At 38.9% G+C, this 27524-nt stretch overlaps 2 protein-coding genes across 6 annotated transcripts in view; both read left to right on the top strand.

The window, feature by feature from the left end:
• The window catches only part of zmiz2 (zinc finger, MIZ-type containing 2), a 39168-nt gene extending 15802 nt beyond the window's left edge, over positions 1-23366 (top strand). For all 5 annotated transcript variants that reach the window (XM_063477768.1, XM_063477771.1, XM_063477769.1 and 2 more), the window contains 14 exons: positions 205-417; positions 4437-4520; positions 5822-5999; positions 6515-6656; positions 7007-7085; positions 7580-7711; positions 7846-7951; positions 9178-9335; positions 10600-10667; positions 10759-10827; positions 12282-12523; positions 17536-17657; positions 19404-19613; positions 19920-23366. In XM_063477768.1, the coding sequence (XP_063333838.1) occupies positions 205-417; positions 4437-4520; positions 5822-5999; positions 6515-6656; positions 7007-7085; positions 7580-7711; positions 7846-7951; positions 9178-9335; positions 10600-10667; positions 10759-10827; positions 12282-12523; positions 17536-17657; positions 19404-19613; positions 19920-20027 (1911 nt within the window). In that variant the 3' untranslated portion in view covers positions 20028-23366. The remainder of the gene's footprint in view (positions 1-204; positions 418-4436; positions 4521-5821; positions 6000-6514; positions 6657-7006; positions 7086-7579; positions 7712-7845; positions 7952-9177; positions 9336-10599; positions 10668-10758; positions 10828-12281; positions 12524-17535; positions 17658-19403; positions 19614-19919) is intronic.
• A 1598-nt stretch (positions 23367-24964) lies between these two features.
• Positions 24965-27304, top strand: ppiab (peptidylprolyl isomerase Ab (cyclophilin A)). The gene is made up of 5 exons (XM_063477774.1): positions 24965-25135; positions 25732-25762; positions 26406-26494; positions 26584-26756; positions 26851-27304. Exons 1-5 carry the CDS (start codon positions 25067-25069, stop codon positions 26984-26986), a joined length of 498 nt encoding a protein of 165 aa, XP_063333844.1. The 5' UTR covers positions 24965-25066; the 3' UTR covers positions 26987-27304.
• Positions 27305-27524: the final 220 nt, after the last annotated feature.

Genomic DNA, 27524 nt, shown 5'->3' with positions numbered 1-27524 from the left:
GGCCCCGGTCAGATGGTGGAGTCAAAGTCAGGACCTTCTGTGAGGCAACAGTGCTAACTACCTCTCATCTGTCCTATTTTGGTTTATTCAAAAAGCAGAAAGAATTAGATACTTACTTGATAACTCATGCAATATCATACTTTCCCATTTAAATGATGGATTAAACAGCTCTAATTCCACTTTACCGTCTCTGTCTTTTTCCAGGGTTTTTCTGGACCACAGTATGGCTCTGGTGGGATGTCAGGGTACACTAACCAGCCTCTGCAATACCCCTCTGGTTCGCAGCAGAGATGCGCCACCTCACCCTCTTACCTCTCCAGTCGGATGCCTCACATGGGACACTACTCTGCTGGATCACACAACCCAGCACAGTTTTCCCCTGGAGCTGGACAGCCCAATCCTCCTCAGTATTATAAGGTGACCACTAAACAGAGCCAAGCAGCTTTGGGATGTTTGAGATTAACATAGTTTTTAAGGATATTTGACTATCTTATAATTTCCAAAATAAAACTTGTAATGTACAGAATAAAAGCAGATGCTGAAACTATTTCACCTGGCACAACTTTATCTATATATTGGTTATAGGCTGGTAGTTAGATGGTGTCGGTTCCTTCTGGGGTGGGGGGGTCCTTGGGAATCAGATCTGTCTGGTTTTCAGTTAGCCATTCTGGGTCTCTCTCATCAACTAGCAGGTGGTTCATTTGTACTGCCAGATGCTCATGGATTGCAGTCGGCTGAATCATGTTGGGGCCTGGTGTTGTCCAGTGCTTCATACTGTAGACCCTTTCTTGGATGTCTGCCATTGTAATGGTTACTGAAACCTGCTCGGGGAGGTTGCTGTGGTCTGCTCTTAGATCCACTAGCTAGCTAGCCGGTGGTACATACAATGAATGGTATGGTTTCTCTTGCTCCTCTTTCTTGGGTTTCTGCTCACTGAGCACGCGGTCGGTCATAGCCATCTTCCTGATGTACTTGTGGATGTCTGTTGTCTTATCCTGGACTGTGGTACTGACACTCACTGTGCCCTGGTCTCCTTCCTTCCGCTTAGTGTACAGTCTCACGATGCTGGACTCGGGGTGAAACCCTCCATACATGGTCAGGAGCTTTCTCGTCTTGATGTCAGTGGCTTCTATCTCCTCTTTTGCCCAGCTTATTATCCCAACAGGGTACCTGATCATGGGCAGCACGTAGATGTTGATAGCCCAGATTAGAGCAGGGCGATATGACCAAAAATATTTATCACAATATACATTTCAAAATTTGCGATAACGATATAACTGACGATATAATTGACACTAGACAAAACACTTTACAACTCCACAACTTTTTGTCTGACGGACGAAAGCTAAACCAGTTCCACACCACTTAAGTTGCAGCATTTTTACAAACCAATTCTGGTTCATCCGTTTCATTCAACGATCCGCTTTCACCCTTCTTATTCTCCGTCGCCACCATGCTTTTTCCGCCATGTGCATATGAAAACAAAGGCACTGCGCATGCGCGTTTTACCCATATTCTATCGCGATATTTCATTTTCTTATCATTGCCCAACATTATACTGGTATTAAAGTGAACGGTATGATATGGCCCAGCCCTAGCCCAGATCTTGTTCATACCGTTCAGCTGTCTCCTCAGGATTTGACTGACCATCTGAGTAGTTGGTGGTTGCAGCTTTCCTAGCAGCCTCTTTGTGGTGTCTATTTGCCTGTGGGATTTCCAGATATTTGTAGCTGTCTTTAGTGTCTGCAATTTTGCCTTCTGGTAGTACGATCCCCTCAGTTCTGACTACCTTCCTTCTCTTTGTTACCATATGACTACACTTCTCCAGTCCTAATGACATTCCATTGTCCTTCAGTCCAGGTGTGGGGCATCAAGTTGTAGGTCTTGTAGTCACAGGTTGGTCAGCCTGGTCTTGCAGTCTAGGGCGAGTGCTCTGTCTACTTGTACCAATTTATTTATTTTTACAAAACAGAAATGAGAGGACAATTGAAACCATCACTTGGCTGTTTTTGTTAAAATAACTAACTGAAGTTTATTCAGTTATAAAGATGAACTATTTAGAGTCTGGTTTTGCCTCTATATAACACCAAAGTGGATTTTAAACAAAATTGAAGGTACACGCATCCATGATGTGGCCTGACACCCTGGCGCATGTCCAGGGGGGCCCTGGTCGAGCCGAGCTACAGCTCCTGCGTGCTGTGGGTAAGCAGATTCACGCGATTGTGCGTTTTTCCTGTTGCCACTTACGTTGCCCTTTAATATCACCACGGTCTTTAACTGCACTAACCAAATATCATGTTGAGCAGATGAAATCCCTTGAAGGAGTTTGTTAAAAAATTAGCCTCCATTTGCCTGAAATTGGCAACAAATATACAAAAATTGCAGCCAAAATTTCACTTTAAATTAAAAAGGCTGGCTTCCTGTTGGGTTTGGGCTATAGTTCCAAGAGACTTTTTTTCTACAGCTTGAGACATTACATCAGGGTGTGCCATTAAATAAAAGTGTTCACACAAGGTCTGATGTTTATTTGGATTTGACGTGAATCTGGTCAACCAGTATTGCAAAGTACAAGTTGGGCCATTTATATGGATACACCGTAATAACATGGGAATGGTTGGTGATTTTAAAGTCCTGTTTGTGGCACATTAGTATATGTGAGGGGGCAAACTCCTCAAGATGGGTGGTGACCATGGTGGCCATTTAGAAGTCGGCCATCTTGGATACAACTTTTGTTTTTTCAATAGGAAGAGGGCCATGTGACACATCAAACTTATTGGTAATGTCATAATGGAAAAACAATGGTGTGCTTGGTTTCAACGTAACTTTATTCTTTCATGAGTTATTTACAAGTTTCTGACCACTTATAAAATGTGTTCAATGTGCTGCCCATTGTGTTGGATTGTCAATGCAACCCTCTTCTCCCACTCTTCACACACTGATAGCAACACCGCAGGAGAAATGCCAGCACAGGCGTCCAGTGAACTGAGGGTCCTGTTCCAATTTTTGTTTTACCCATTCTGCCCATTCTGCAAATTCTGCGCACCGATCTGGGTCATCCTCGTTGAGATGCTGCAGTAGCTGGAGTTTGTAAGGGTGCCATTTGTGAGTAGCTAATATCCGCCGAAGGGATGTTCGACTAATGCCACTCTCCAGTGACATGCGGCGAGTGCTACGCTGTGGGCTCTTGCTGAATGAAGCTAGGACAGCCACTGATGTTTCTTCATTAGTGACAGTTTTCTTGCATCCACATTTTGGCAAATCCAACACTGAACCAGTTTCACGAAACTTAGCAAGCAGTTTGCTAACTGTAGCATGGGAGATGGGTGGTCTCGTAGGGTGTCTTGCATTGAAATCTGGTGCAATGACCCGGTTACTGCGTTCACCAGATATCAACACAATTTAGATCCGCTCCTCACGTGTTAACCTCTTCGACATGTCAGTGGCTGTGAACAAAGAGAAACTTGTAAATAACTCATGAAAGAATAAAGTTACGTTGAAACCAAGCACACCATTGTTTTTCTTGTGACATTACCAATAAGTTTGATGTGTCACATGGCCCTCTTCCTATTGAAAAAACAAAAGTTGTATCCAAGATGGCCGACTTCTAAATGGCCACCATGGTCACCACTCATCTTGAGGAGTTTACCCCCTCACATATACTAATGTGCCACAAACAGGACTTTAATATCACCAACCATTCCCATTTTATTACGGTGTATCCATATAAATGGCCCACCCTGTATATTACATGACTTTTGCTGTTCCCACTAGGTGGCACTCCAACTTTTGCTGAGATTTGACATATCAATTTGTTCATTTCTGGACTTTCATGACCCCCGAGAAGCTTAGGAGAGACAGTGTTATGTTGGACAATGTGTCTTTGAGTTACAGCAGTTTCGTGCTTCATGGCAAAACATTTAAATTGAAATGGTAAAAGTGGTGCCAAAATTTGTTATCTACGATTCAAAATGGTAGACTTCCTGTTGGGTTTAGGGTATCACTCCTAGAGGATTTTTTGTGCGTCTACAGATGCTACATGTGTGCCAAATTTCATACATGTACATGAGACACAGCATGTGGGCTCATTTCTTTGCAATTTTTTAGGAGTCACTACGGAGTTATTTTGCTCTGTCCATGTCCCAAAACCAGTAAAATACAGACATTTTCACCTGTTTTGATGCATGTGCAAAATTGAATTAGTTTTTGAATATGTTTAGGCCTTAAATATTCTATTCGTTTCACAGAGTAGATGGAGTAGGGCCTTCACAATTTTGTGCTTGGGCCGATATAATTACAATGTGAGTGAAGTGCAGACTCTCACCTTTCATCCAAGGGGTTTAACAAAAGAATTGCATTAATTGCAGATGTGTTTCTCCACATCTTTGTGTCCACATACCTGGGCACTCAATGTCATGTTTGGTTTCTGTGGTCTTCAGTCAGAGCCTTTCAATGGTCAGGGCAGCATGGCAAGTGGAGGACCAGGAGGATACAATGCCTTCACACAGGCTGCAGTGAACGGGGTAAGTCCTCCATGCACTCACCCCATGCTGTCAACACTGAAGACCTAAGCTCCGTTTCTCTTAGTTTTGTTATACTAAAATTCTATGGCTTCCTATATTTTATGAAGATTTTAATATCTCAAAATTAGAAGTTTAAGTATTTTTTAATGTTTGAATTTAATTCATGCTGTTTTTGATTCATTCTACTTTGAAGTTGTGATGTTTGGTTGCAGGACTGTGTGAGGATTGTAAAGCAGAAGCTAGTTTTCTACTGCTTACAGTATCTAATGCTCATCATGGGGCATCATATAATTTGATAAGAATTTAGTAGTTTTAATTCCATTATCGATATCACTTTTAGATTTGATTCCTTGTCAGTTCGTATTCGGTTCTCACCAACTCTGATTTAAGAACAACATATGAAAGTCATTACAGTCGTGCAATTATTTGCATACTGTCAAATTTATGTGCCTGATGGAGGTGTTGCCCGTTTGTTATGATCGATGTTGGGGTCGTTAATCCAAAAATTTATCACACATATTACAAAGAGAATTTTTTTTAAGTAATGCAGTAGTTACTTAATTACACACTGAAGAAAGTAATTTGTGACACTACTCGTTACATTACTTTCATGGTTCTCTGTAAAATTATCTGAAAATCACTGTCTCATAATTACCATTTAACAATATGAATCTATAGGCTACAGTCCCACACACTAACACAAATCCCTATCCTAATGAGGACACACATGATTTTTCTCTCAGTATTTACACAAGCTAAAGTAAAGAAGAAAACCAGTACAAAGAGACTTCAAAGCAATCACCGCAGTGATTCTACTGTAGAAACATGAACAGGTAGAAAGGTATTCAGGCTGCAGCCTGACTGCTCATCACTGCTTTTGTTGCCTGTTGAAATTCAGCGTCTGGCTGCTGAGGTTAGAATTCAGTCAGCTTTAATATTACTCAGGGTTCTTGACTAGCTTAGCGTTAGCATGCTGTCTGTACAGGTACTTACAAAGAGCCGAAGGTCTGTTCTGATGTGTAATGCAGTTATTTCTGTCCTGGATGCTTTTTGAACTTTTCTAATGCACTTAAGTTAAAGTACTTAAATTAAAGAACAACATGTGCTTAAATTACATAGGGTTGTGCATGTAGAGAGGTGAAAAATCAATTTAATCCATTTAGTAATAAGGTTGTAACGTGACAAAATGTGGAACAAGAAAATACTTTCCAAATGCATCCACGCACTATATATACATAAATATAGTTTTTATTTTTTAGTTAGGTTTGATGCTCTAAATATTCCTCATCTTCGTCTCTCAGCCAGTTCGGGGTGGGGTGCTTCCTGGGTATCCCACCTCGCCAATGGGAGGGAATCCTACCCCTCCAATGACACCGGGGACCTCCATACCTCCCTACCTTTCTCCAGGCCAGGAAACCAAACCCCCCTACCTTACAACAGAAACCAAAGCCAACATCAACACCCAGCAGCCCCTTACAGGTGAGACTCAGCTGCCACAGAGTAAGTACACTACTAAAGATGATATATAGATGAAGTTTGACTGGAAATAACAAATTACTTGAATTTAGGCTCTGTAGCATTTCCTTAATCTTGTGATGAATGGCACTGAAAACTTGCCTCTACCTCAGCTCTCACAGTGTTAATAACAGAGTAGAAGAATAATTAACAATTGAGAAAACAAACAAACATCAAAATGTTTAATTCAAAATTGATTGAGTCATAAACATTGTATCCACAAAAGAACAACTGATCACAAAAAAATGTAAATGAGAACACGTACAGGTCAGAGGTTTTTAGTATTCATCTAAAAAGGTACAGTTACTTTTGTTTTCTTTCAGGCTCCTTTCAGGATAAAATTAGGCATAAACAAAAGTGTCTGTTTTACTTGAAAAAATCTTCAAATGGATCACAACCTCTTGCCTCAGTTGTCTGTCAAGGCACCAGATAGACCTTGAATTCACTGATGCATCAGAAACTGCAACTTTCCATTCAAGGTAACCCCAGTGACGACCTGCGTCTGACTTTCCCTGTACGAGATGGTGTAGTATTGGAGCCTTTCAGATTGGAGCACAACCTGGCTGTCAGCAACCATGCCTTCCATCTGCGAGACTCTGTCTACAAAACACTAATGATGAGGTATAAAGACTGACACTGCAGTCACATGACGAGAGCAGAACAAAGTGAGAAACAGTGTTTGGAACAGTTTGAAGCCTGAGCTTTGGCTTACATAGATTACTTGTGCATACACTGACCACGTTTAATATCATCATCCACCATTGGACCAGGATATGACAGAAAAAAATAAAAAATGTTATAGGTTCTTTTTGAAAATATTTGAGGGACACTGTGCTTGACTGTGGTGTGATATGAAAATAAATTGCTCTCTCCTGAGCAATTTAAAACAGCGGAAAGAAAACAAATGAAGAATGTCTGATAACCCCACCCAGTCTTTTCCCCTGACAGCTGTTTTGTGTCTCCCTCCACAGGCCAGATTTAGAGCTGCAGTTTAAGTGTTACCACCACGAAGACAGACAAATGAACACTAACTGGCCTGCCTCTGTGCAAGTAAGCATCCATATCTGTTATATATTTGTGGACGTCAATATACACACAGGTATGTTTGTTTGGCTTTTTGTATGGACATTTATTATCAGTGCATTCATATGTCTGCTATTCCTAGGTTTAACAATTGGACTAAGCACTAAACTCTGACCATAATTCGAATTGTTACTTTAAACCTAAAGCCAAGTCTGAACCCTTAAAGAGGCATTTGAATAGATATGAAAGGGGAAAAAAGTTTGAATTAAAAAATGTCATCACACTGATGGTCTAAAACTCAGTGGTCTATACTAGAGATAGCTGAGATAGCTGGATATGTTTTGTATTTATTGGTTTTGGTTTCCTGTGACTAATTATAAACAGTTCTTGAGATAACATTTTGAAGAGGTAACTGTCCCCACATTTTAACTTTAATTACCACCTTTAGAAGGGATCTTAAACACAATTTGCCAGGATTTTGTTGACGTTTTCTCTTCTTCTCTCTTCTTCATTTTCATCAGGTCAGTGTTAATGCAACTCCTCTGTCCATTGAAAGAGGTGACAACAAAACCTCCCACAAGCCCTTGTATCTAAAGCAAGTGTGTCAGCCAGGGCGCAACACTGTACAGATCACAGTGACAGCATGCTGCTGTGTAAGTTGCTCGATGTGACTGTTTCCTGACTCAGTCACAGAAATGCAGAAAATTTATTACAGTACGTTACACTGAACTAATGAATTAACCTCATTTTGTACTCCTGTTTGCCCCTTATGTCTCTTTGTCCCCAGTCCCACCTGTTTGTGCTACAGTTGGTGCACCGGCCATCTGTCAGGTCTGTTCTGCAGGGTCTGATGAAGAAGAGACTGCTTCCGGCTGAGCACTGCATTACAAAGAGTGAGTTATCAACCTCATCAGTTATAGCAGGGCCCACTGGTTTCCACTTAACACTTTGCCACGCTGTGCGTCCATTCAGTGATTTAGAAAGCCCTGTACAACTTGGTATAGTGTGTATGTGTATTTGTATTTTATGCGTCACTGGCTGTGAGGTCGCATATTGATTAGCAAGGTTCTGTGACTAAGCCTCGAGTTGAACAGTTCTGGTAAATGGACTGGTTCTTATATAGCGCTTTTCTACCCTATCTGAGCACTCAAAGTGCTTTATACAACTAATTCATTCACCCAATCACACAAGCACTTTTTCTAAGCTGTTGATGCCTATCTAACATTCATACACATTCACACTACGATGGATGCATCTTAGTGTAGATACTACAATGGATACTAACCCCATGTTGGTGGGGTTAGTATCCATTGTAGTATCCAACATGGGGTTAGTATCTTGCCCAAGGATATTTGGCACGTAGACCAACCTTCCGATCAGTAGATGACCTGCTCTACCGCCTGAGCTACAGCCACCCCAGTTTTACCATAGCCATCTTGGTTTTTTAAAAGTATGCAGGATAGGTGAGGAAATAGATTTGAAAAGCGGAGAGACAATAAACATTTATAGTCTAGAGATATGATAATGCTAATCATTGGACACTATAGAGGACGAACTGAATTCCTTATTGTATTCAGTATTGGTGAAAAGTAGCAACTGGCAAATGGACTGGTACTTGTATAGTACTACTGAGTACTCAAAGCACTTTGTACAACATGTCTCATTCAACCATTCATACAAGCACTTTTTTCTATCTAAGTGCTTTCTGTCTAACATTCATACTCTGGTGGATGCATCAAATAGCAGCTTTGGGATTAGCAGCTTCCCCAAGGATATTTGGCATGCAAACTAGCATAGTCAGGGATCGAACCACAAAGCATTCAATTATTAAATGACCCATTCTACCTTCTAAGCTTCAGAGAATACAGAATGAAGAATGAAGGAGCTAACTTTGTAGACTTCCAGTTGTGAAAAATAAAATTGACCATTGAAAGCAAACTGATTTTGGGATTTATTGAAAGAAACTTTGCAAGGGGATCAATACAGCACAAACAGTCTTCGCACCAGCATTGATACAGAAAAATCTCTGTCTATTTCGGCTGTAGAGTTTTCTCCTCAAAGGAGTTCTAGGAGCACTCGGGTAGTCATCTTTTTCTTTTTTATGGTCATTTTGTTTCAGTAAAAAGAAACTTCAGCAGTGGCACCATTCCTGGAACCCCTGGTCTGAATGGGGAGGATGGAGTGGAGCAGACAGCTATTAAAGTTTCTCTCAAATGCCCCATCACATTCAAACGAATCCAGCTGCCAGCCAGAGGCCATGACTGCAGGCACATACAGGTAAGGTCATGTGTGCACTTATTACTAGGGCTGGGTATCGTTTAGGTTTTATCAGATACCGGTGCCAAACCGGTACTTTTGAAACGGTGCTGGTGCTTAAACGGTTCTCGAACCGGTGCTTAAAGAATGGAAAACACAAACTCTGTCCTAAAACCTCTCATGTTTAGCTGTTTTTCTGTAAAAAGATAACAATGTTAGCCTTTTCTGCAGCTATAGGGCATATATGGTATCACTCTTGGCTGGAAGCAGTGCTTAAACAATGGAAAAAACACAAACTTTGTCCAAAAACCTCTCATGTTTAGCTGTTTTTAAGTAAAAAAAATAACAATGTTAGCCTTTTCTGCAGCTATAGGGCATATATGGTATCACTCTTGGCTGGAAGCAGTGCTTAAACAATGGAAAAAACATAAACTTTGTCCAAAAACCTCTCATGTTTAGCTGTTTTCCACTTTTTCTTTGGTCATTTTAGCCTTTTTGGCCAGGGTGAAGGGAGTATCTGCCATCAAACAAGAAGACAGCCACATGTAACTACGACGGTGTTTGCTAATTCACCTTACATGCATTAATGTAATAACGTGGTTAGCGTACTCAATGTAAATTACACACGAACAACATTAAGCTACTCACCCAGAGAAGAACGGCTGCTGCTGCCATCATCATCCGTTGTCATTTCTGCTACACTGGCAGGGCTAGGGGCCAGGACTCTCCTCTTTGGGTTCTTGGGGGATGTTGCTAACTCCGGGTCCGATAACAGGCACCACACCCGCAGTAGATGTGCTCGGTGTGAGGTCTTGCAGCAAGCTATCAAATACTGTGCATTTCTCGGCTTTTAAAAAAACGCTATGCGTCGCCAGGTGTTTCATCAGATTGGAGGTGTTACCTCCTTTGCACAGTAGCACTTGTTGCAGGCTGCTGTTTGCATCTTTTGCTGTGAAGTACAGCCAGACTTCTGACCGCTTTGCCTTGGGCATTTTTAATCTGTAGCTCTGCTCTAAAAGAACGTACGTACCTGGGCCCGCCTACTATCCTTGGAAAGGTAAAATGATTGGCTAGAATCCAAAGTGCATGACATCTCAGAAAAAAAAGCACCGAAATAAAGCACCGAAATGTGCGCTGCTTTTTGGTCTGGTTACTACCGTTTATGTCAGAACTTTTCCTGCCATAATGGCACCGGATACCAGTACCCATCCCTACTTATTACTTACACCTCCAGATAAATTCAGTGGAGTTCTTTCAACGTGGAAATCTTTGATCTTTTTTATAGTGTTTTGATCTGGAGTCCTATTTGCAGCTAAATTGTGAAAGAGGGACCTGGCGATGCCCCGTTTGCAAGTAAGTGCATTAACAATGACTTGTTGCCCTTTTTTCATAATCAGTAATCGGTATAAAGTTTTCACCAGCTGTTTGCCCCTCTTGTTCACAGTAAAACAGCTTTGCTAGAAGGACTGGAGGTTGACCAGTATATGCTTGGGATTCTTGTCTATATCCAAAAGTAAGTGTTGTTACTGTAACTAGTTACATAACAGCTATAGAATCTCAAAATAAGTGAAATCTCTTAAATTGTAATAAATGTAAGAGAGCTGCATTAGTATACAGAAAATGGTAGATGCAGCTGGCTGAGAACACAGAAAAGGAGGGTCAATTCAGGAAATTCACAACCCAGTGGTATTTCCATACCACAGGGTCATGATACTCACCCCCAAGCCATCATGGCAGATGCTTGCTACTCCCCAAGCCTGGTTCTGCCAGAGGTTTCTTCCTGTTAAAAGGGAGTTTTTCCTTCCCACTGTCACCAAGTGCTTCCTCCAAGGTGGTAGTTTGATTGTTGGTGCTTTCTCTGTATGTCTCTACAGTCTTTACAATATAAAGTACCTGAGGCGACTACTGTTGATATATACAAGTAAAATTACATTGAATTTAATTGATATACTCACTACTGTAGTGCTGTCATTTTTAACAAAAACAAAGTTTTCAGTAATTCTTTATTTGCCATAATCCTGAAAAATGATAAACTGCCATCTTATCTAAAGAGCTTGCCGATTTTCAATTCACTACATTTTTGTGGTTAAAAAGAACAAGGTTCACAATAATGCTATACACACACACACACACACAACAAAAATGTTGAGTCACCTTTTATTTCTTTATATTTTGCTTCCAATTATTTTTGAGCAATAATTCTCTAGTCTTTCAGGAGGTCTTTTAAAGTTTAGCTTTTTCACTTACTTTTTGCCCAGTGTGTACCTGACCATTTTCAGAGGACTATTTTTTGTTTGGTGAACAACTTAGCTCTGACCTTTTGAATTATTCAAGCGTAAACAAGGCACCCAACTCAAGAAATGAACTAGTCTTGTCGCTACACATAACAGAAAACTAAGCCAAGAACCAGTTTTAAATAGTATTTTTAGGTACTTTAATAGCAGACCATTGCAAACACACTTAATTAGTTCCCATTTTAGTTGAATTTATGAGAAATGCCAAAGATAACATAGTTTGACAGACATAAAATAGTTTTTTTTCACCAACAATAGGATTCCAAAAGCGCTATTAGCAGAAATAGCTACTATTGGCATTTCTTAACATGCATTGTGGTGTGTCCTTAAAAAAAAACATGAGGAAACAGAACAAGTGGAGGACAACAAGTGATGGATCTAAAACATAACTACAGGAGCATTAGTTTCCATTCATCACTCCAGTGTTGTTAATTGGGAATCATCAGATTGTTTGGGTTCTCTCTTTAATATTGGAAGCTCATCATAATATAAAATGCCTTAAAATGACTGTTGCTGGGAACTGGTGCTATATAAGAAAAACTGCATTTAATGAATTATGGACACATGATATTAGAAATGGACAGAATTTGATAAAAGCTCCACGATTTATTTATTTATTTTTGTTATTTAATGTCCTCAATTTTCATGTCTCACCCCTCCCTCCCTTCCTCAGTTCAGACTATGAGGAGATCACTATAGACCCAGTATGTGGTTGGAGGCCGGTGCCTGTTAAACCTGACCTTCACATAAAAGAGGAGCCTGATGGACCAGTCCTCAAACGCTGTCGCACAGTCAGTCCAAGTCACATGGTCTTACCAAATGTGATGGAAATGATTGCTGCTCTGGGCCCAGCATCATCCCCCTACCAAAGTCTGAATGCAGGAGGCAGGAACACCCCAGAGTACAGTCGGCCAGGTATGAAAGAGGACTTTTTTTTGGTTGTTGTTATAATTTGAGGAGAGGCGGTTATAATTAACATACATAAAATATAGTGAGATTTGTTTGTTACAGTTTTTTAAGTCTGATTCCATTTTATTCACATTCCCTAACCTCCCTAACCTCCAAGATCAAAATGTAAAAAATAATTAATCTACATGAATATACAAATAAGCATTTTTAATATAACAAATGTCTTACAACTAGGTTTTATAACTACTCTTGTTAATAAAATTTTGAGATAAAAATAAGGTTGGAGATTGGTCTATAAGATGGATAGATGTAATTTTGGTTTAGTTACCTTTCCTATTTTTTTTGTATCCTGTGGTCATATTTGTATGTTAGAATCTGTCATCTTTTTCTGTATTTCTTGTTCCATAGTCTGTGGAATTATTTTTCTCTCAAAAGTTGCATGTGAGAAAAAACATAATCTGCAAGTAACAGCAAATAATGAATCCTATATAATGAAGCCTCAAACCTCTGAAATACTGTCCCATCAATCTGTTGTACAAAGTTTTAAAATAATTTTCCAAATTTAAAATAACAAATAAACTCATAACAAGGATCGGGAAAGCAAGTGTGCATTGGGATCTAACAATTATAACTTTGACCACAATAGAGACATATGAACCTGCCATCAAAAAGTTGCTCACTCTGCAGGAAACGTATGTAACTGCATACACGACTGGATTGGAGTGCTTCAAAATGTCCCTTACTATTATGGTTTTTAAGATTTCTTCAGCATTAAAGTAAACCAGTGACAGTTGTCGATTGTCGAGTTGTCCGATTACTTTTTTCAAGTAACAAGTAAGGGATTACTTTTGCAAAAAAAGTAATTCGATTACTGTTACTGCATTACTAGAACGTGATTTTGTTTGTGAGAGTGTCTCATGACAATGACGTATGAACGTGCGGCGTCCGTGGCAGCAACAGACGTGTGTTGATCACCAATGGGTAATATGGAGTGCGGAAGAGAGTATGACCATGCAGCATTTAAAGCTTAGAAGTACTGACATTACTTTGAGTTTTATTCCGTAAAAAATGACAAAAACATTAGCGTCCGCTGTACACTCTGCGTGGGAGGAAAACTTGTTTCTACCGCAAAAAATTAAACTTCAAATCTGAGCAAGCACCTAGCACACTGCCGTGGGAATTCACAGAAAAACCCCGGATCCCCTCACTGCAACACCGGGCAAACCTCCACCGACCCCACTTCTGCTAAACAGGTGAAAATAGATTTAAAAGCGACAGGACTTAGTGCCACTGAATCTTTGATTTTATTTATTTTTTGCTGTGTTTTACTTGCATCTATTTGAAAGAGTGAGTGTAAACACAAAACATTATTTTATTTTATGTGCTGGAATATGCAGAAAATAAGTTTAAATGTTAAACAAATTTCTTCCAATCAGAGAATGTTGCATATAATTTATTTTTTGCTTGATTCAATGTGCATAAAGTTAAAAGATTAAAACTAATAAAACAATTTTTACATTGATTTGATTCAATTTTATATGATGGATTATGCAGAAAAAATAGAATTGACTGAAAGGTCTATTGCTTTATTATGTATTCAGGTTGTGTATCATGTTTTTAAAAAGCAACTAATTAATAAAGTAACTAATTACTTTAAAAAAGTAATCAGTAAAGTAATGGGATTACTTTCTTGGAGAAGTAATCCGTAATTAGTATCTAATTAAGATTTTTAAGTAGCTTGACCAACACTGGTTGTCAGTTTTTCCACTGCTGCACAGCAAACAACAACTGTTGTTATTGGCAAACTTTATTTTCCAAATTATAAACAGATACATTTTAAAACAGCACTTATGTTGCTGCCATGGTGTAATTCTGTTTAATGCAATAACTTCCATTAAAGTGACCAGTCACTTTAGGACCCCTCTTCCTTTGGGCTCCGCATCCAGACAGTCAAAAGTCAGCTGATTTGAGCGAGCAGGATTTAGCTATTAGCGCAAAAGCTACCCACAAGAGTGGGAAGCTGCACCCATACACACAAAGCAGACTCACGTGTGCAAAGGCTTCTTTGTGCGTGTGGCTGCTGAGTTCTATTCACGCAGGATGTTGAATTCGCACACAAGGAATTTAATTGCGCGAGTGGCAATGAATACCTGCACCATGAAATGAAATTACTTTCTCAGATTACTAGGAGGCTGAGGAGTAGCACTGGCGGCTGCCTGCATGTTTGATCTTAGTTTCACGGTTTCCTCATTAGATTTGTGTTATGCTTTTTTACATTTTTCCAGCCTTAATAAATGGCTCGTTTTCTGCCTACCTATGGTATCGGCATTCTTGGTCCTCACTCATTAGTCTTCACATAGTCTGTATCATCTACAAATTGTGACAGTTATCTATTATCACGATACCAAGGAGGAAAGATATCAGCCAGCAATGATTTTAAGGTAGCAATTGTTGCTATCTATCAATCTCGGAAGGGTTAAAAGGCCATTTCCAGACAATTTGAAGATTTCTTAATTTTACAGTGGAAGCACTTTTCCCCAGTAGAAAACAGACAGTTTGCCATCTTTCCAGGAGTGATCGTTCCAACAAATTTCCCCCAAACGTCAAGGTCATACAATGCTCAGAGAAATGGCAGCATACCCAAGAGCTACGTCTTAGATGCTACAGAGCAGAGTTAGCATGTTAACGTTTATGACAATCAGATTAGAAAAACACTGAACAAGTACAGAAAGCCTCTTCTCACTAAAAAGAGCATGGCAACACTACTTGACTTTCCAAATTTGCATTTGAACAAACCATGAGACTTCTGGAACAATGTCCTGTGGACAACAAGACCAAAGTTGAGACCTTAAAAAAACTGTGCATAAAGACATGCCCACAAACTTCAATTAACTGATGCAACACTGTTAGAAAGTGTGGATTGATCCCTGGATACTCCCACCTACATGTCAACCTATACTTGAATAAGATACTGAACCCATGTTGCCCAGATACATGTTTAAATAAGTGCTTTGAGTGCTCAGTACAAAAGCCCTACATACTGTACATACCATGACTGTAACTATGTATTAAAAATAAAAATAACAATAACTAATATGCTCCCTCAATCAAATAAGGTCTGTTTAGTACTCTGTTAAGTCAAATGAGTTAAGGTAGCAGCTTATGTCTTCATTTATTTTTACTGATGTAAAAACACAAAATTACTTGATGTGAAACGCTTTCCCAAATTCAGAGAGATTCACTTTACCACACCAGTCCATTATCATACCAATAATCCCTACCCTGTGGTTTAAGGGATTATTATAGGGATTACACTGCTAAAGAGCTGTATACCAAAAAAGCTGGCTTAAATAGCCATTTCATGTCAAGATTTTTTTTGGTTGAGATTTTAAATAGGTCCTAAGAAAAACGTAATTTTGATTTATAAAATGGTTCAAGAACCCTGATCTGATGTGAAACCACTGATTCTAATCAGATGGATTTAAAAGCCTGACAAATGTATTGCTGGATCTACTTTTTCTGTGCAACTTTCTTTGACAGCTTTTTTTTCTTTAATTGATACCATTTTAAAGAGGACTGTTTGCTTGGTCAGAAATGTCCAGAAAATGAAGTTTCCATGGTTTCCATGCTATCCCCACTTGTAACTCATGATATATATTGTGCACCGCATCATTGCACAAACTGTAGACAAGCATAGAAGATAGATGTGAGGTGACCTAACCCACATAGCAAGCAGGTCTGGCCCGGATCTGGTATCAAGCCGGCACTGCTGGCTGACTTCTGGCATGATAAGACATATGTCATCCAGATATGGGCCAGGCCTGGCATAGATGGCACTGTCTATGTGATGTCATGCCACATCTGGCTCGATTGTGGTTTGGTTTATGTGGCCCAGGCCCATAGAAAACAGGTCTGGCCGGGATCTGGCATCAAGCTGGCACTTCTGACTGACTGGTGTCATGGCAGAGTGTATGTCAACCAGATGTGGGCCAGGTCTGGCAATGATGCACTATTTATGTTCCTATTTTCCTATTTTAGTCAGAAGACCCAAATGCCATGTTGCAATACTATACTGCTATGGTAGCCAACGTTTCAAATGCAGGTTAGACAGGTTTGTGAGTGTACACTTTATCCAAAACCTAGTGATGGTTTACTCATGTTTACCACTGGGTGGCTGTAGCTCAGGAGGTAGAGCAGGTCACCTATTGATCGGAAGGTTAGTGGTTCGATCCCTGGCTCCTCCAGTCTGCATGTCAAGAGTGTGAATGTGTATGAATGTAGTTAGGAAGCACTCAGTTAAGAGAAAGTGTGTGATTGGGTGAATATGGCATGTTGTATAGAACACTTTAAGTAATCTGGGAGAGTTGAAAACCGCTATATAAGAATCAGTCCATTCACTGTCTGAACAGAGTTTTGTCATGTTACTTTTGCACTATTATGCACATGTTGTTATTACATGACTTAATTAAGGTACACATTAGGCTGACATCTGGGGCCAGAGCTGAAACTGTTCTGGGCCAGAGCTGAAACTGTTCTGGGCCAGCACAGGGCCAGCAGTGTGTCTGCAACTGGCCCGTGGCTGCACACAACTTACACATGGCCCACTTACCGCAAAGAATGACGGCCCTTTGGTGGCCCAGACCAGGTTTGCCAGAGGTAATCCACACATGGGCCAGCAAAGGACCACCAGTGTGTCTGCAGCTGGCCTTGTGCTGGCCCATGTATGGGCCACCTTTGGTGGCCCAGATCTGGTTTGCCAAAGGGCCGTCATTCTTTGCGATATGTGGGCCATGTGTAAGCACATTGTGTGGAGCAGATCTGGGCCATACCAATTTTGCTATGTGGGAAGTAATATTACAAGCACTGCAATAAAGATATGCTCTTTGACTCTTCAGCAGGAAGTTTTCTCTCTCCACTGCTGCCTTGGGTACTATTATGCAACAGGAAAAAAAAAAGTCTCTGCTGGCCTGTTTTTATTTGCTCAATGGAAACAATGTTTGCTATTATTTTTGTTGTAGGGAATCAGGGATTCTCCAACCAGCCAGGATTTACAGATTTCCCCAATACTCCTGGGACCCCAATACTAGGAGAGTATGCACCTTCTGGACCACCACCTCCACTCCCTTATCAGTCTGAGCAGGTTGGATATCTTTAATACCCAATTAATATATATGTAAATAAACGGGCAGGAAAAAAAGGGACCTTATGGCCACAGCAATGAGAATTAGGGTCAGTTTCCTCAGGTCTTTTCCTTTGACGGCCAAGTAGACTTCAGCGATAAACCAGAATAAATGCACCACAGTCAAAGGCTTCTTATATACTGTACTGTTGTTTATGTAACCCTAATTGATGCAGTCCATTACTTGAAGAAGCACACATAGTAGTTTATCTTAGGGCTAGCTACTAGAAGCTACTGGAAGTCTGACTTCTTGTTTCAAATTATTTTGTCTGTTATGTTTTCTCGACTAAAACCCTCTATCTCAGAGAGATTCCTGCTCTTAAATCCAAACTTTTTAAAAAACATTTAAATCTTCAACGTAATGTTAAGTCTTATGTGTGATTTGGCGCATCTGAAATAAATAAATAAATGAATAATCCAAAAAGTAGCTATATTAATACTGAAACAAACAACAAAACAAGGTTCAAATATTCCCTCCAAACAAAACGTATAAATTCTAAATGTGCAAATCAGTCCGTGCATGATTACATTGCTCTGCCTGTCAAAAAGTCACTTGCGCAAATATATCGCCTGTCGTCATTTACTGGATTGACGATTGGAAAAATTTTACATGTCGCCCAACCTTAATGTCCATGGGGGGACAGGAAAAGCTATATAAGATATAAAAATACAGTTAAAAGTATCCCTCCTTTAGATTTTCTAAAGCTGTTCAGTGGGGGAGATTTGAGTCTTTGTCGGGCCAGTTCTGACCCTGGGCCTTATGTTTGACACTCCTGATTTAGATTATGAACAGAGTAAACAGCTAACCTAACCAATGAGTGCTATAATAGGATGTTACTGAGTGGATATTGTGCACTGTTTTTTCTCACCCACACCGTCTGGCAGTGAGCACAGAAGCCCCACCCACTTGTTTTTCAAAGCTTCTGTTAACAAAGCCCATCAGAAATAATGTGGGCTTAAAGGGAGCATGGCCTTAATGGGCTAAAATGGCTTTTTTTCACATAGAGGATGAACTGAGGTCTGCACCAAGCCCCAATATAAGATAAATGAGGATTATTATGAACTGTTAAGTAAGCAGAACTGTTATGGTAAATTTAAGTATATAAAGCTAGAAATGCACAAGGTAAGTCTTTTATGGTCTCTTAGAGCTCCTGGGTAACACAATGCTCTCTCACTGCTTCATTAAAAGTGAGAAAAAAAAGAGTGTTTTGTAAAATTTTAATGTTCTTTATTTTTGGAGAGCAGTTTTCTGATTTTAGACTTCAAAATAATGCACACCTTTCATGGTCATGAAAGTGCTTGGCAAAATAGACAAAATGTAAAGTTTCCCCTTAATATTTTAAAAGTTATTAATTAGCTATAAGAGTGTTTGCCTTCTATTGGTTAGTTATTTGTTTTGGTTTGACTCATTTGGCATCCAGCTTAAAATCATGCTTCTCTGCGCTTGGCTGTCATCAACAACATGTTTGCTCACACTTACAGTCACCGGCCACTAAAACAAATCCTGTCACACGCAGCTGCTTCGTTTTTTCAAAGCAGCTGCCCTCCTTTTGCTGCCAGGAACGTCTTACCTTCAACCTCTGAAGTAAAGGCCTCAGTAAATTGTCCTTGCACAGTATTATTTGTGGTGAATAATGTTGTCCATGTGATACTGTAAAATAAGCATTCCCTTCTTGTTTCCTTTTTAATTTTCTTTTTCCTTGTCAGACAGCTCATTCTGGACAAATTGACCACTCTCATAACATCCTCCAGCAGCATGGCTCAGGTGTGCACAGTAACCCGAGTCTGTGTGACACTAGCAGCCCTCTGCCACAGCGGAGCACCAATACCCAGAATTCCCTCGGACAGAGCGAAGGCACCTTTGGTCTGAGCGGCCCGGGACTGCCTGTAGGAGAGGGGACAGATCATGCGCTAGATGTGAGTAGAGGCCTGTTGATGTCGTACTAAATTTTCAGTTTAAAAAGAAAAAAGAAAAAAAAAGAATAGTAAAGAAATCATAAAAACGTATAAACATAGTGTAGCAAAACATTTCCCATAAAGGAACAGAAATATGAACATGATCCACAGAAAGAGTGGGGTAAACAAGAAGTTTGGTTCTTGTTTGTGTATATAAAGATTTGAATACAGTTTTAATAAGATTGCTGTATCTCAAACTTTTAGTGTTTATTTAATTTTCAAAACATTTTAAGTGTCTATTTTTTTCCTTAATTATCTGTCATCAAGCTTCTTCCTGAGCTGACCAACCCAGATGAGCTGCTGTCCTATCTGGGCCCTCCGGACCTTCCCAACAACAGCAGTGATGATCTGCTTTCTCTGTTCGAGAACAACTGAGTCAAACTTCCATTCCAGCCTCTTTCTCTCTTTGCTGTAGCTCGACTCAGTTTTCACCAACTTCTTTGTGTGTGTTATGGTGTTTTTTGTGTATCAGTTGCTCTGAAGTGTCCTGCTGCTGAAATTCTTTGAGTACAGTGTTAAGGTGTACGTAGGAACACTCTCGAAATGTGAACACTATTATGAGTATGAAGAATGCAACAGTACACAGGCATTGACTCTACAGACCAGCATTTGAAACTATAGCACAAATCACTGGCTGGAGTATTTTGTATTTAATGATTAAATTGTTTTTTGTTTGGTTTTTTTTATTGGTGTACATTCATAAAGGAGTTCCCAAAATTTGACTGGGGATTTTCATACATTAACATACACTTCTGCACATTGTGAGTGCTGCAAATTGTCTGCAGATCGCTGTATTGTCTGAGGTTTTACTGCAACTTGTCCACATGTTAAGTATGACAATGGAAACAAAAAGTTTCATGCAAGAATATTTTTGTATTCTTGCCTTAAAATTAGGTTTTTCTGTAAGGTTATTATTGGCTTATTTTTAATGCCAACTCAGCTTAAAAAACATATATATTTATTTATATATACAGTTAATTTGAATTTCCTTCCATTACATAGCACCTTTTGTTTAAAGCACCCCTATTATGCTTTTGGGATTTTTCTCATTCTGTAGCTTTTTTTGTGTGTGTTAAGTTTACACAGTTCTAAAAGTAAAGGTTCAAGCTAAACAGGGTCACTCCCCCATAGGATACACTGCTCCTAAACGGTATAATGATTACTTATAGACTTGTTTGGCTCTAGCCAATAATATCCCACGAATTACCAACAGACTCCAACACAAACTTCACGACTCAAATACTGATATGGCTTCAGATAGCATATTGCCAGTGACGAGCAATTTGTCTGCATCTGCATTGTCTGGTAATATTAGCCAAAAGAAAGACAATTTTATGCTACAGAATATGTGACCAACGGCCAGGGTTATATCATGGCTGTGCGGGTTCATTATTGCATTTCATTTTTGAGGGAAAGGTCAAATCCAACTATGAGCTCACTTTCTGAGTTGAAAAAGTTGAAAGCACCTGTTTTTCTAAGATTTTTGTTAGTAATACAATGGAAAGCAATAGAAAACATTTAGCACTGGTTATTTACATAAACACATTGCCCAAGAATGACCAGTTAAATCAAACTGGGGATTGGGATAAGTGTGTTTTTGATAGACGGTATACAAGTTGGAGCCCCGTTTGAAGGTTTGAGTTTACTGTTTTCAGCTTTTGGTTAACAAACATTTGAATGTGACAAGGAGGGGCGAGTCTGACTGCGAAACTAGTTGTGTATTGGCTAATGACATGTCGATCACAAGTCATATAAACTTTCATTTTGAAGCATAGTGTGAATAAGATTTACAAAACAGTATTTTGTAAACTAAACTCAGAAATAAGTTACTGAGGTCAAATCACATATAGGGTGTAAAGAGGTGCTGGAGCAGTTTCCCTTTTATTTGTATGAAAATTTTACATGGGACTGTCATTGAAAGAGCTGTAGCAAGTCACGTTTGTGCGTTCTTTCACTGAACCTTGTTTTTCTGACTCTTGCAAGTATAATTTATATTATGAAATATTGGGTAGGTAAAGTAAATAAATAATAGAGGCAAGGTGGGAATATTAAAAGGAAAACTTTCAGTTTCTGAGAAAAGTCATATGTATATATATATACACGTGTATATATATGTATATGTGTGTGTGTGTGTGTGTATATATATATATATATATATATATATATATATATATATATATACACATATACACTGTTTTATACACACACACAAGAATAGCTCTGACATTCTCATATTATAAATCATAAATTTGTAAGTGATATCTGTTGGAAGTTGATGTTAATCCAAACAAGCAATGTGTGATCTATTTATAAGAACAGCCAGATATTCTGAGATTATAATGGGGGAAGCCATGAGTGGTGTCAATGGTGAGGTGAGGTTGATCTAACCTTATAACGCTGTGGTCAATTTATGAGAAAATTTAAATTCACAAGATTGCAAAGGAATGTGGTATGATCCAAACCCAGTAAACTTGGGGTCATTTAAAAGTATTTATAGCTATTTTCAAGCAGCAGTGGTTTGATGAGTTTGAGCCAACCTTGGGAAACTGAAGATGATTACATTGGACATTTTTGGTAATTGATAATATTATTAATTAAATAACTAAATATTAATCTTACATAATTTAGTTTGTTTACATTTATTCAGGTAAAGATTGATGATTTTGTGCAATTTTATTTAAATTAAATACTATAAGTAACTATATTTATTCATACAAGTATTTCTTGCTTGAGACCCACTAATTGTTAGCATGATGCATTTCTTAGTTGTGGTCATCTTCTGGGAATTGATGATAATGCAAGATAAAGAAAACTGACAAACATTTTCTTAAATACACAATGATTACAATGTAAAATGAGAGTGGTTAAGGTGTAGAGCTAAAAGACACATGTCGTCATAGAGTAAATGAGAAAAAGCCCAAAGTATGAAGGCATTGCCAGTAGGCCTTTTCCACAACATAAAGCTGGGAGAGCACTGACATTCATTGTCTCTCTGACATCCTTCAGCACTGTGAAATGTACAAAGCCTCACTTTCCCTCTGTTGGTTTACCCTCTTTTGAGGGCTTTCAAAATACTTTATATGAGCTGTGTGTCATGGCATTTTTCTGCCATTTGAAAGTTAGTATGTTTTTATATTGTTTTACATTTATAACCCATCATGGCACGGGTTTACGTATTGTATAATCAACTGTTTTCATTAGAGAACGTGTGTGTGTATCAGACAAATTGTTAAACATGATAATTTTAATGTTATTAGTTGGATAAAGGATCATTGTTGGCACTGTATACTGTATGTTTAAAAGTGTTAAACCAATTGTAAAAATCAAGGTCATACATAAAAGATGCATGTGTGACAAAAAAAATGGACAGTCAGCAGTCATCAAGATAAAGTTGAAATTATTCTTAATGTGATTTTTTTAAAGTTGACATTTTTTTGTATGAACTATTTACTCGCTGTGGTCCAACATTGTGTTGACAAAGCAACAGAAATTCTTTTCCAGGTTGAGCTACGCAAAATTATATTTGAAAAGTATGAACATACAAATTTACTACAAAAAAACTAAACAAAAAACAAAATAAAAGATTTTTAAAAATGTTCTGCCTATTTTGTAACACATTGTAATTGCCATTATTTTCTATTTATTTTTTAATTATAATTATCATTGTATTCACAGTTGCTTTGTCCCCTTCCTGAAACTGAATCAGAATTAAACATTGCTATTTGACCAATAGTGTTTTTTCTATTTAACTTTAACGTTTATTTTAGTTTTAGCTTTTTGAATGTATTTATAGTGTGTAAAGCTTTTTCCATCAGAATGCCAACTGCTGTTTGGGTTAGTCATCTTTATTAATTTTGTTTTCACTAATAGTTAACTATTAGTCTGCTTTTAGCTGAATATTTAAACTCTGTGTTATAAATGGATAAAACTAATAGCATAAATAATTTTTTGAAATAGTTTGTATGTTACAGCATTTTTGGGCTCAGAGCGTAGCCTTTAGAATTAATCCTACTTCTATTAGCAGGCACATCATCAATAAACAGTAGTGGTCTGGTTCTACTGGCAACCATGCCTATGGCATAACATTGCCTCCACCATTTCTCTCTTTCTCCATACTTTTCTCTTACTAGCATGCTGCCCCAAGTTAATCTTTGATTTATCTGTTTTTTTCAGTGTAATGATGGCCGCCTTGACATTTCTGTGGACCTCATATTGAGAGTTCCATTGAGCAGCTACCAAATGGAAATCCAACATTTGGAATCAGCTTCAAATCTTTGATCTACTTAATTTGTCATAGACCTCTCCTGACCATGAAACTGCTTGTTAGTCAACTGTACAATTAATGCTGAACCTGAAAATGGGGGACTACGTATAAAAGTTCCTAAATTTTCTGTTCAGACAGTTCATCATGCCATCCACAAATGTTGGCTGAAGCACTATTATGCAAAAAAGAAGCCATATGTTAAAATGATCCAGTAGTGTCACCATTGTGTGTGCACCAAAGCTCATTTAAAAATGGACCAAGGCAAAGTGGAAAGCTGTTTTGGGCTCAGATGAATCGTCATCTGACCCCAAATGTAACTGATGTAATTGTCAAAAACTAGAGTTGGATGTCTCGAGACCACTTTTACGTGGTCTTGGTCTTGTCTTGGTCTCGACGGACTTTGGTCTTGTCTTGGTCTCGCTTTCTCGGTGTTGCTGTCTCAGATCGACATAGTGGTCGGGGGAGATTTGGAGTTAACAGTATCCATGACACACAACGTATGTTCTCTAAGAGCCTCACTTAATTTCCTTTCGCTGCTCAGCTCTCACACAGTGGCTCAGCTATGCTCCAATCCCGAGCATATAGGATAATATCATTATGTGAAAAACAGAGAGGGTGAGAGACGCGACAGTCAAGTGGAGCGTGTCCTCTCTGTAAGTGAGTGAGACAGTAGACAGCGGTGAAGAGGGCTGTGCGAGTGCATCGCAAAAACACATAAATATGCCTGACACCCGTAAACGAAGCAGCATCTGGCTGCAGTTTAAAGACTTTTTTGTCTCGGTCTCGGTCTTGGTCTCGTCTCGACTTTGTCTTGGTCTTGTCTTGGTCTCGATACCCTCTGGTCTTGGTATTGTCTTGGTTTAGGTGGTCTTGACTACAAGTCTATCAAAAGGGAATAATTTAGGTCAGGCACCTAACTGATTTGCTCCCTGCCCCGCCCTTGAGGGTTGCCGTGGAAATGTCACACGTAACCTCGATTATCTTAAATCCAATTGGTCTGTATTGGAGTCTTTAAAAGGGAACGGCTGTGATTGGCTGTGGGCCATTTACAACGCTGCCGCAAGACCCATACAAAAATAGACCCGAGTGTCGCTGTCAGGTTCAGTACATTATTATTTATCACGACCGAATCGCGAGCACATTTGTGAACATGGGAAACCCCAGAGTTTTCTTTGACATCACAATTGATGGCGCTAACGCCGGCAGAATTGTAATGGAGGTAAGAGATTTCCTAATATCATTTATTTTGTCACTCCGTGTTCCAGAGCTACAGCTTCGTCATCTTCTAAGGAGTAGTCTCAATTTCATTCCCAATAGTCGCTGCTTTTTTTTTTTTTTTAACTTTAGTTAAAGCAAATGCATATAGGTGTCAGTGTTATCGTCAGGTGACAGTATAAACTGAGGGCAACCTAGTGCTACTGTGGTTAGCACTGTGGTTTCCAATCCAGCCTTTCTGTGTGCAGCCTATGGCTTCTTCCAGTGTCTCCGTGGATTCTCTCCGGGTACTCCAGTGTTCCAGGTTAACAGTTTTTTACATGAACTATTTATATTTGTATGTTCCAGATGTTGCATTCGCAGAATCGTCAATTCCTATGAGTAGTGCTTGGGGAAGGGTGGGGTTGCTGTCTCTAGTATAGGGTTGAGTGTCGATAAATATGCTGCTTAAAAATATATTAAAGTTTAAGCAAATAAATAAAAGCAAATATCCTTTAGCAGGTCTCAAACTTGCGTGTTTTTATGACATCAATAAATTCTCAACCTTAAAACAGAATCCCCTGTTTCCTTTCCACTAATTGAAATCTCTGTGTTCTGTAGCTCCGGGCTGATGTGGTCCCGAAGACTGCAGGTAGGTGAGGTAGAAAAACATTTTCCGTGTGACTGTGCGTCCTCAGCTTCCTCACACCCAACAATCAATTTATGTTTCACTGCTGAAAAGTTTGCGTTCCCATTCAACCTCAGCGGGATTTATTCTAAATATCTGTCAGGGCTATGGGTGATAGAGATTGTGAAAATAATACAGGAATCAACTGACTCGTGGAGATAGTAACACCTATAGCTTAATACTAGAAAGAGAAGGATCTGTGTAATGCTTTACAAATTTACTAGATCACCAACCACTAAGGTTTATGCCACAGCTGCCCAAAGGTTATTATGACATTATTTATTATGTTTCTGAGATGAGTAATTCACCATAACTTACTTAATCAAAATGGTATTTCTAAAAATGTTAAAATATAATTATTATTGTTATCCATGAAGTTTCAAATTTACTGTTTTAGAGATGATAGAACTTTATTAATCCCTCAGGTAGGTTCCTCCAGGAAATTCATTTAGTATTCAGTTTTTTTTTTTGTTTGTTTTTTTTGTTTGTTAGTTTTTTGTTTTTGTTTTGTTTTTACAAAAAGCAGAAAAATAGTTTGCATATTATTTTTATTGACTTTAGTTGCTTTATATATTTTTAAGTAAGCAACAATATGCTAATTTTACAGAAAACTTCCGTGCTTTGTGTACTGGAGAGAGAGGTTTTGGCTACAAAGGCTCCACATTTCACCGTGTGATCCCTAAATTCATGTGCCAGGTACAGTCGAGGCTTGGAATATGTAGTGTCCTCACTTTCGTATGTATGTATGTATGTCACGTCACATATGCTTCCTTTTCTCTCTTCAGGGTGGAGACTTTACCAACCACAATGGAACAGGAGGCAAGTCCATCTATGGAGAGAAATTTCCTGATGAGAACTTTCAGTTGAAGCACACAGGCATGGGGACACTGTCCATGGCCAATGCAGGGCCCAACACAAATGGTTCCCAGTTCTTCATCTGCACAGCCTCAACTGACTGGTAAGCTCTACTTAGTAATGCTGCTGCATTCAGGTTCTATTCAGCTTATTTCAGGTGTCTTTCTCGCATGCTAATACTTTCCTCTGCTCTCCAGGCTGAATGGGAAGCATGTGGTGTTTGGCAACGTTGTGGAGGGTATTGATGTTGTCAAGGCAATGGAGAAGCAAGGCACAAAGAGTGGCACAACTAAAGCCAAGATTGTCATTGCTGACTGTGGCGAACTAAAATAGTGTAACTCATTCCCTTATCAGATATAGCCTTTATCATCCATGCCAGTCAGTTTTTATGGTTCAGCATATCAACAGTCAGAATGGGGGAAAAACACCAAGTTGACCAACTTTCTCCTTCTAAAATGTTTGTCTGCTGTGTTGTCATTTGTCCTGGTTTTTTGTTGTTGTTGTTGTTGTTGTTGTTGGTTTGTTTTTTTTAAAATAATTTATTTTGTTTTATTTCTTTTACCTATAACATTATCCTTTTCAGGATCACATTTGTTAACGAAATCTAGATAAAATGGTGGTGGTGTTATAAATAAACTAATTGAAAGCATGTTTTTTGTGTATGCCCTCTTTTATTTATACATATACACACATGCACTAGGGAGCATGCAAACCCTTAAGATTAACTTAAATTCTAAAGTCATCTAGCCAGCTCTGCTACTTTTGCTGAAATCACATAATACTTTGGTTTCAGAAGTCTGTTTCCAGTGGTTTGGATTATCTTGTTGCTTGAAATTTCCACAGCAACGTGAAGAAGCCTGCTTGTTTGCAA

The sequence above is a fragment of the Pelmatolapia mariae genome, linkage group LG7, assembly GCF_036321145.2.
Source record: "Pelmatolapia mariae isolate MD_Pm_ZW linkage group LG7, Pm_UMD_F_2, whole genome shotgun sequence".
NCBI classification, from domain to species: domain Eukaryota; kingdom Metazoa; phylum Chordata; class Actinopteri; order Cichliformes; family Cichlidae; genus Pelmatolapia; species Pelmatolapia mariae.
The sequence above is the reverse complement of the archived record's forward strand: the minus strand, read 5'-3'. Positions and strand labels throughout refer to the sequence as shown.

Coding starts and splice junctions, on each gene's coding strand:
- ppiab (XM_063477774.1), top strand. CDS start 25,067: ATGGGAAACCCCAGAGTTTTCTTTGACATCACAATTGATGGCGCTAAC. Junction 25,136..25,731: donor CCGGCAGAATTGTAATGGAG/GTAAGAGATTTC, acceptor TGTGTTCTGTAG/CTCCGGGCTGATGTGGTCCC. Junction 26,495..26,583: donor TCCCTAAATTCATGTGCCAG/GTACAGTCGAGG, acceptor TTCTCTCTTCAG/GGTGGAGACTTTACCAACCA.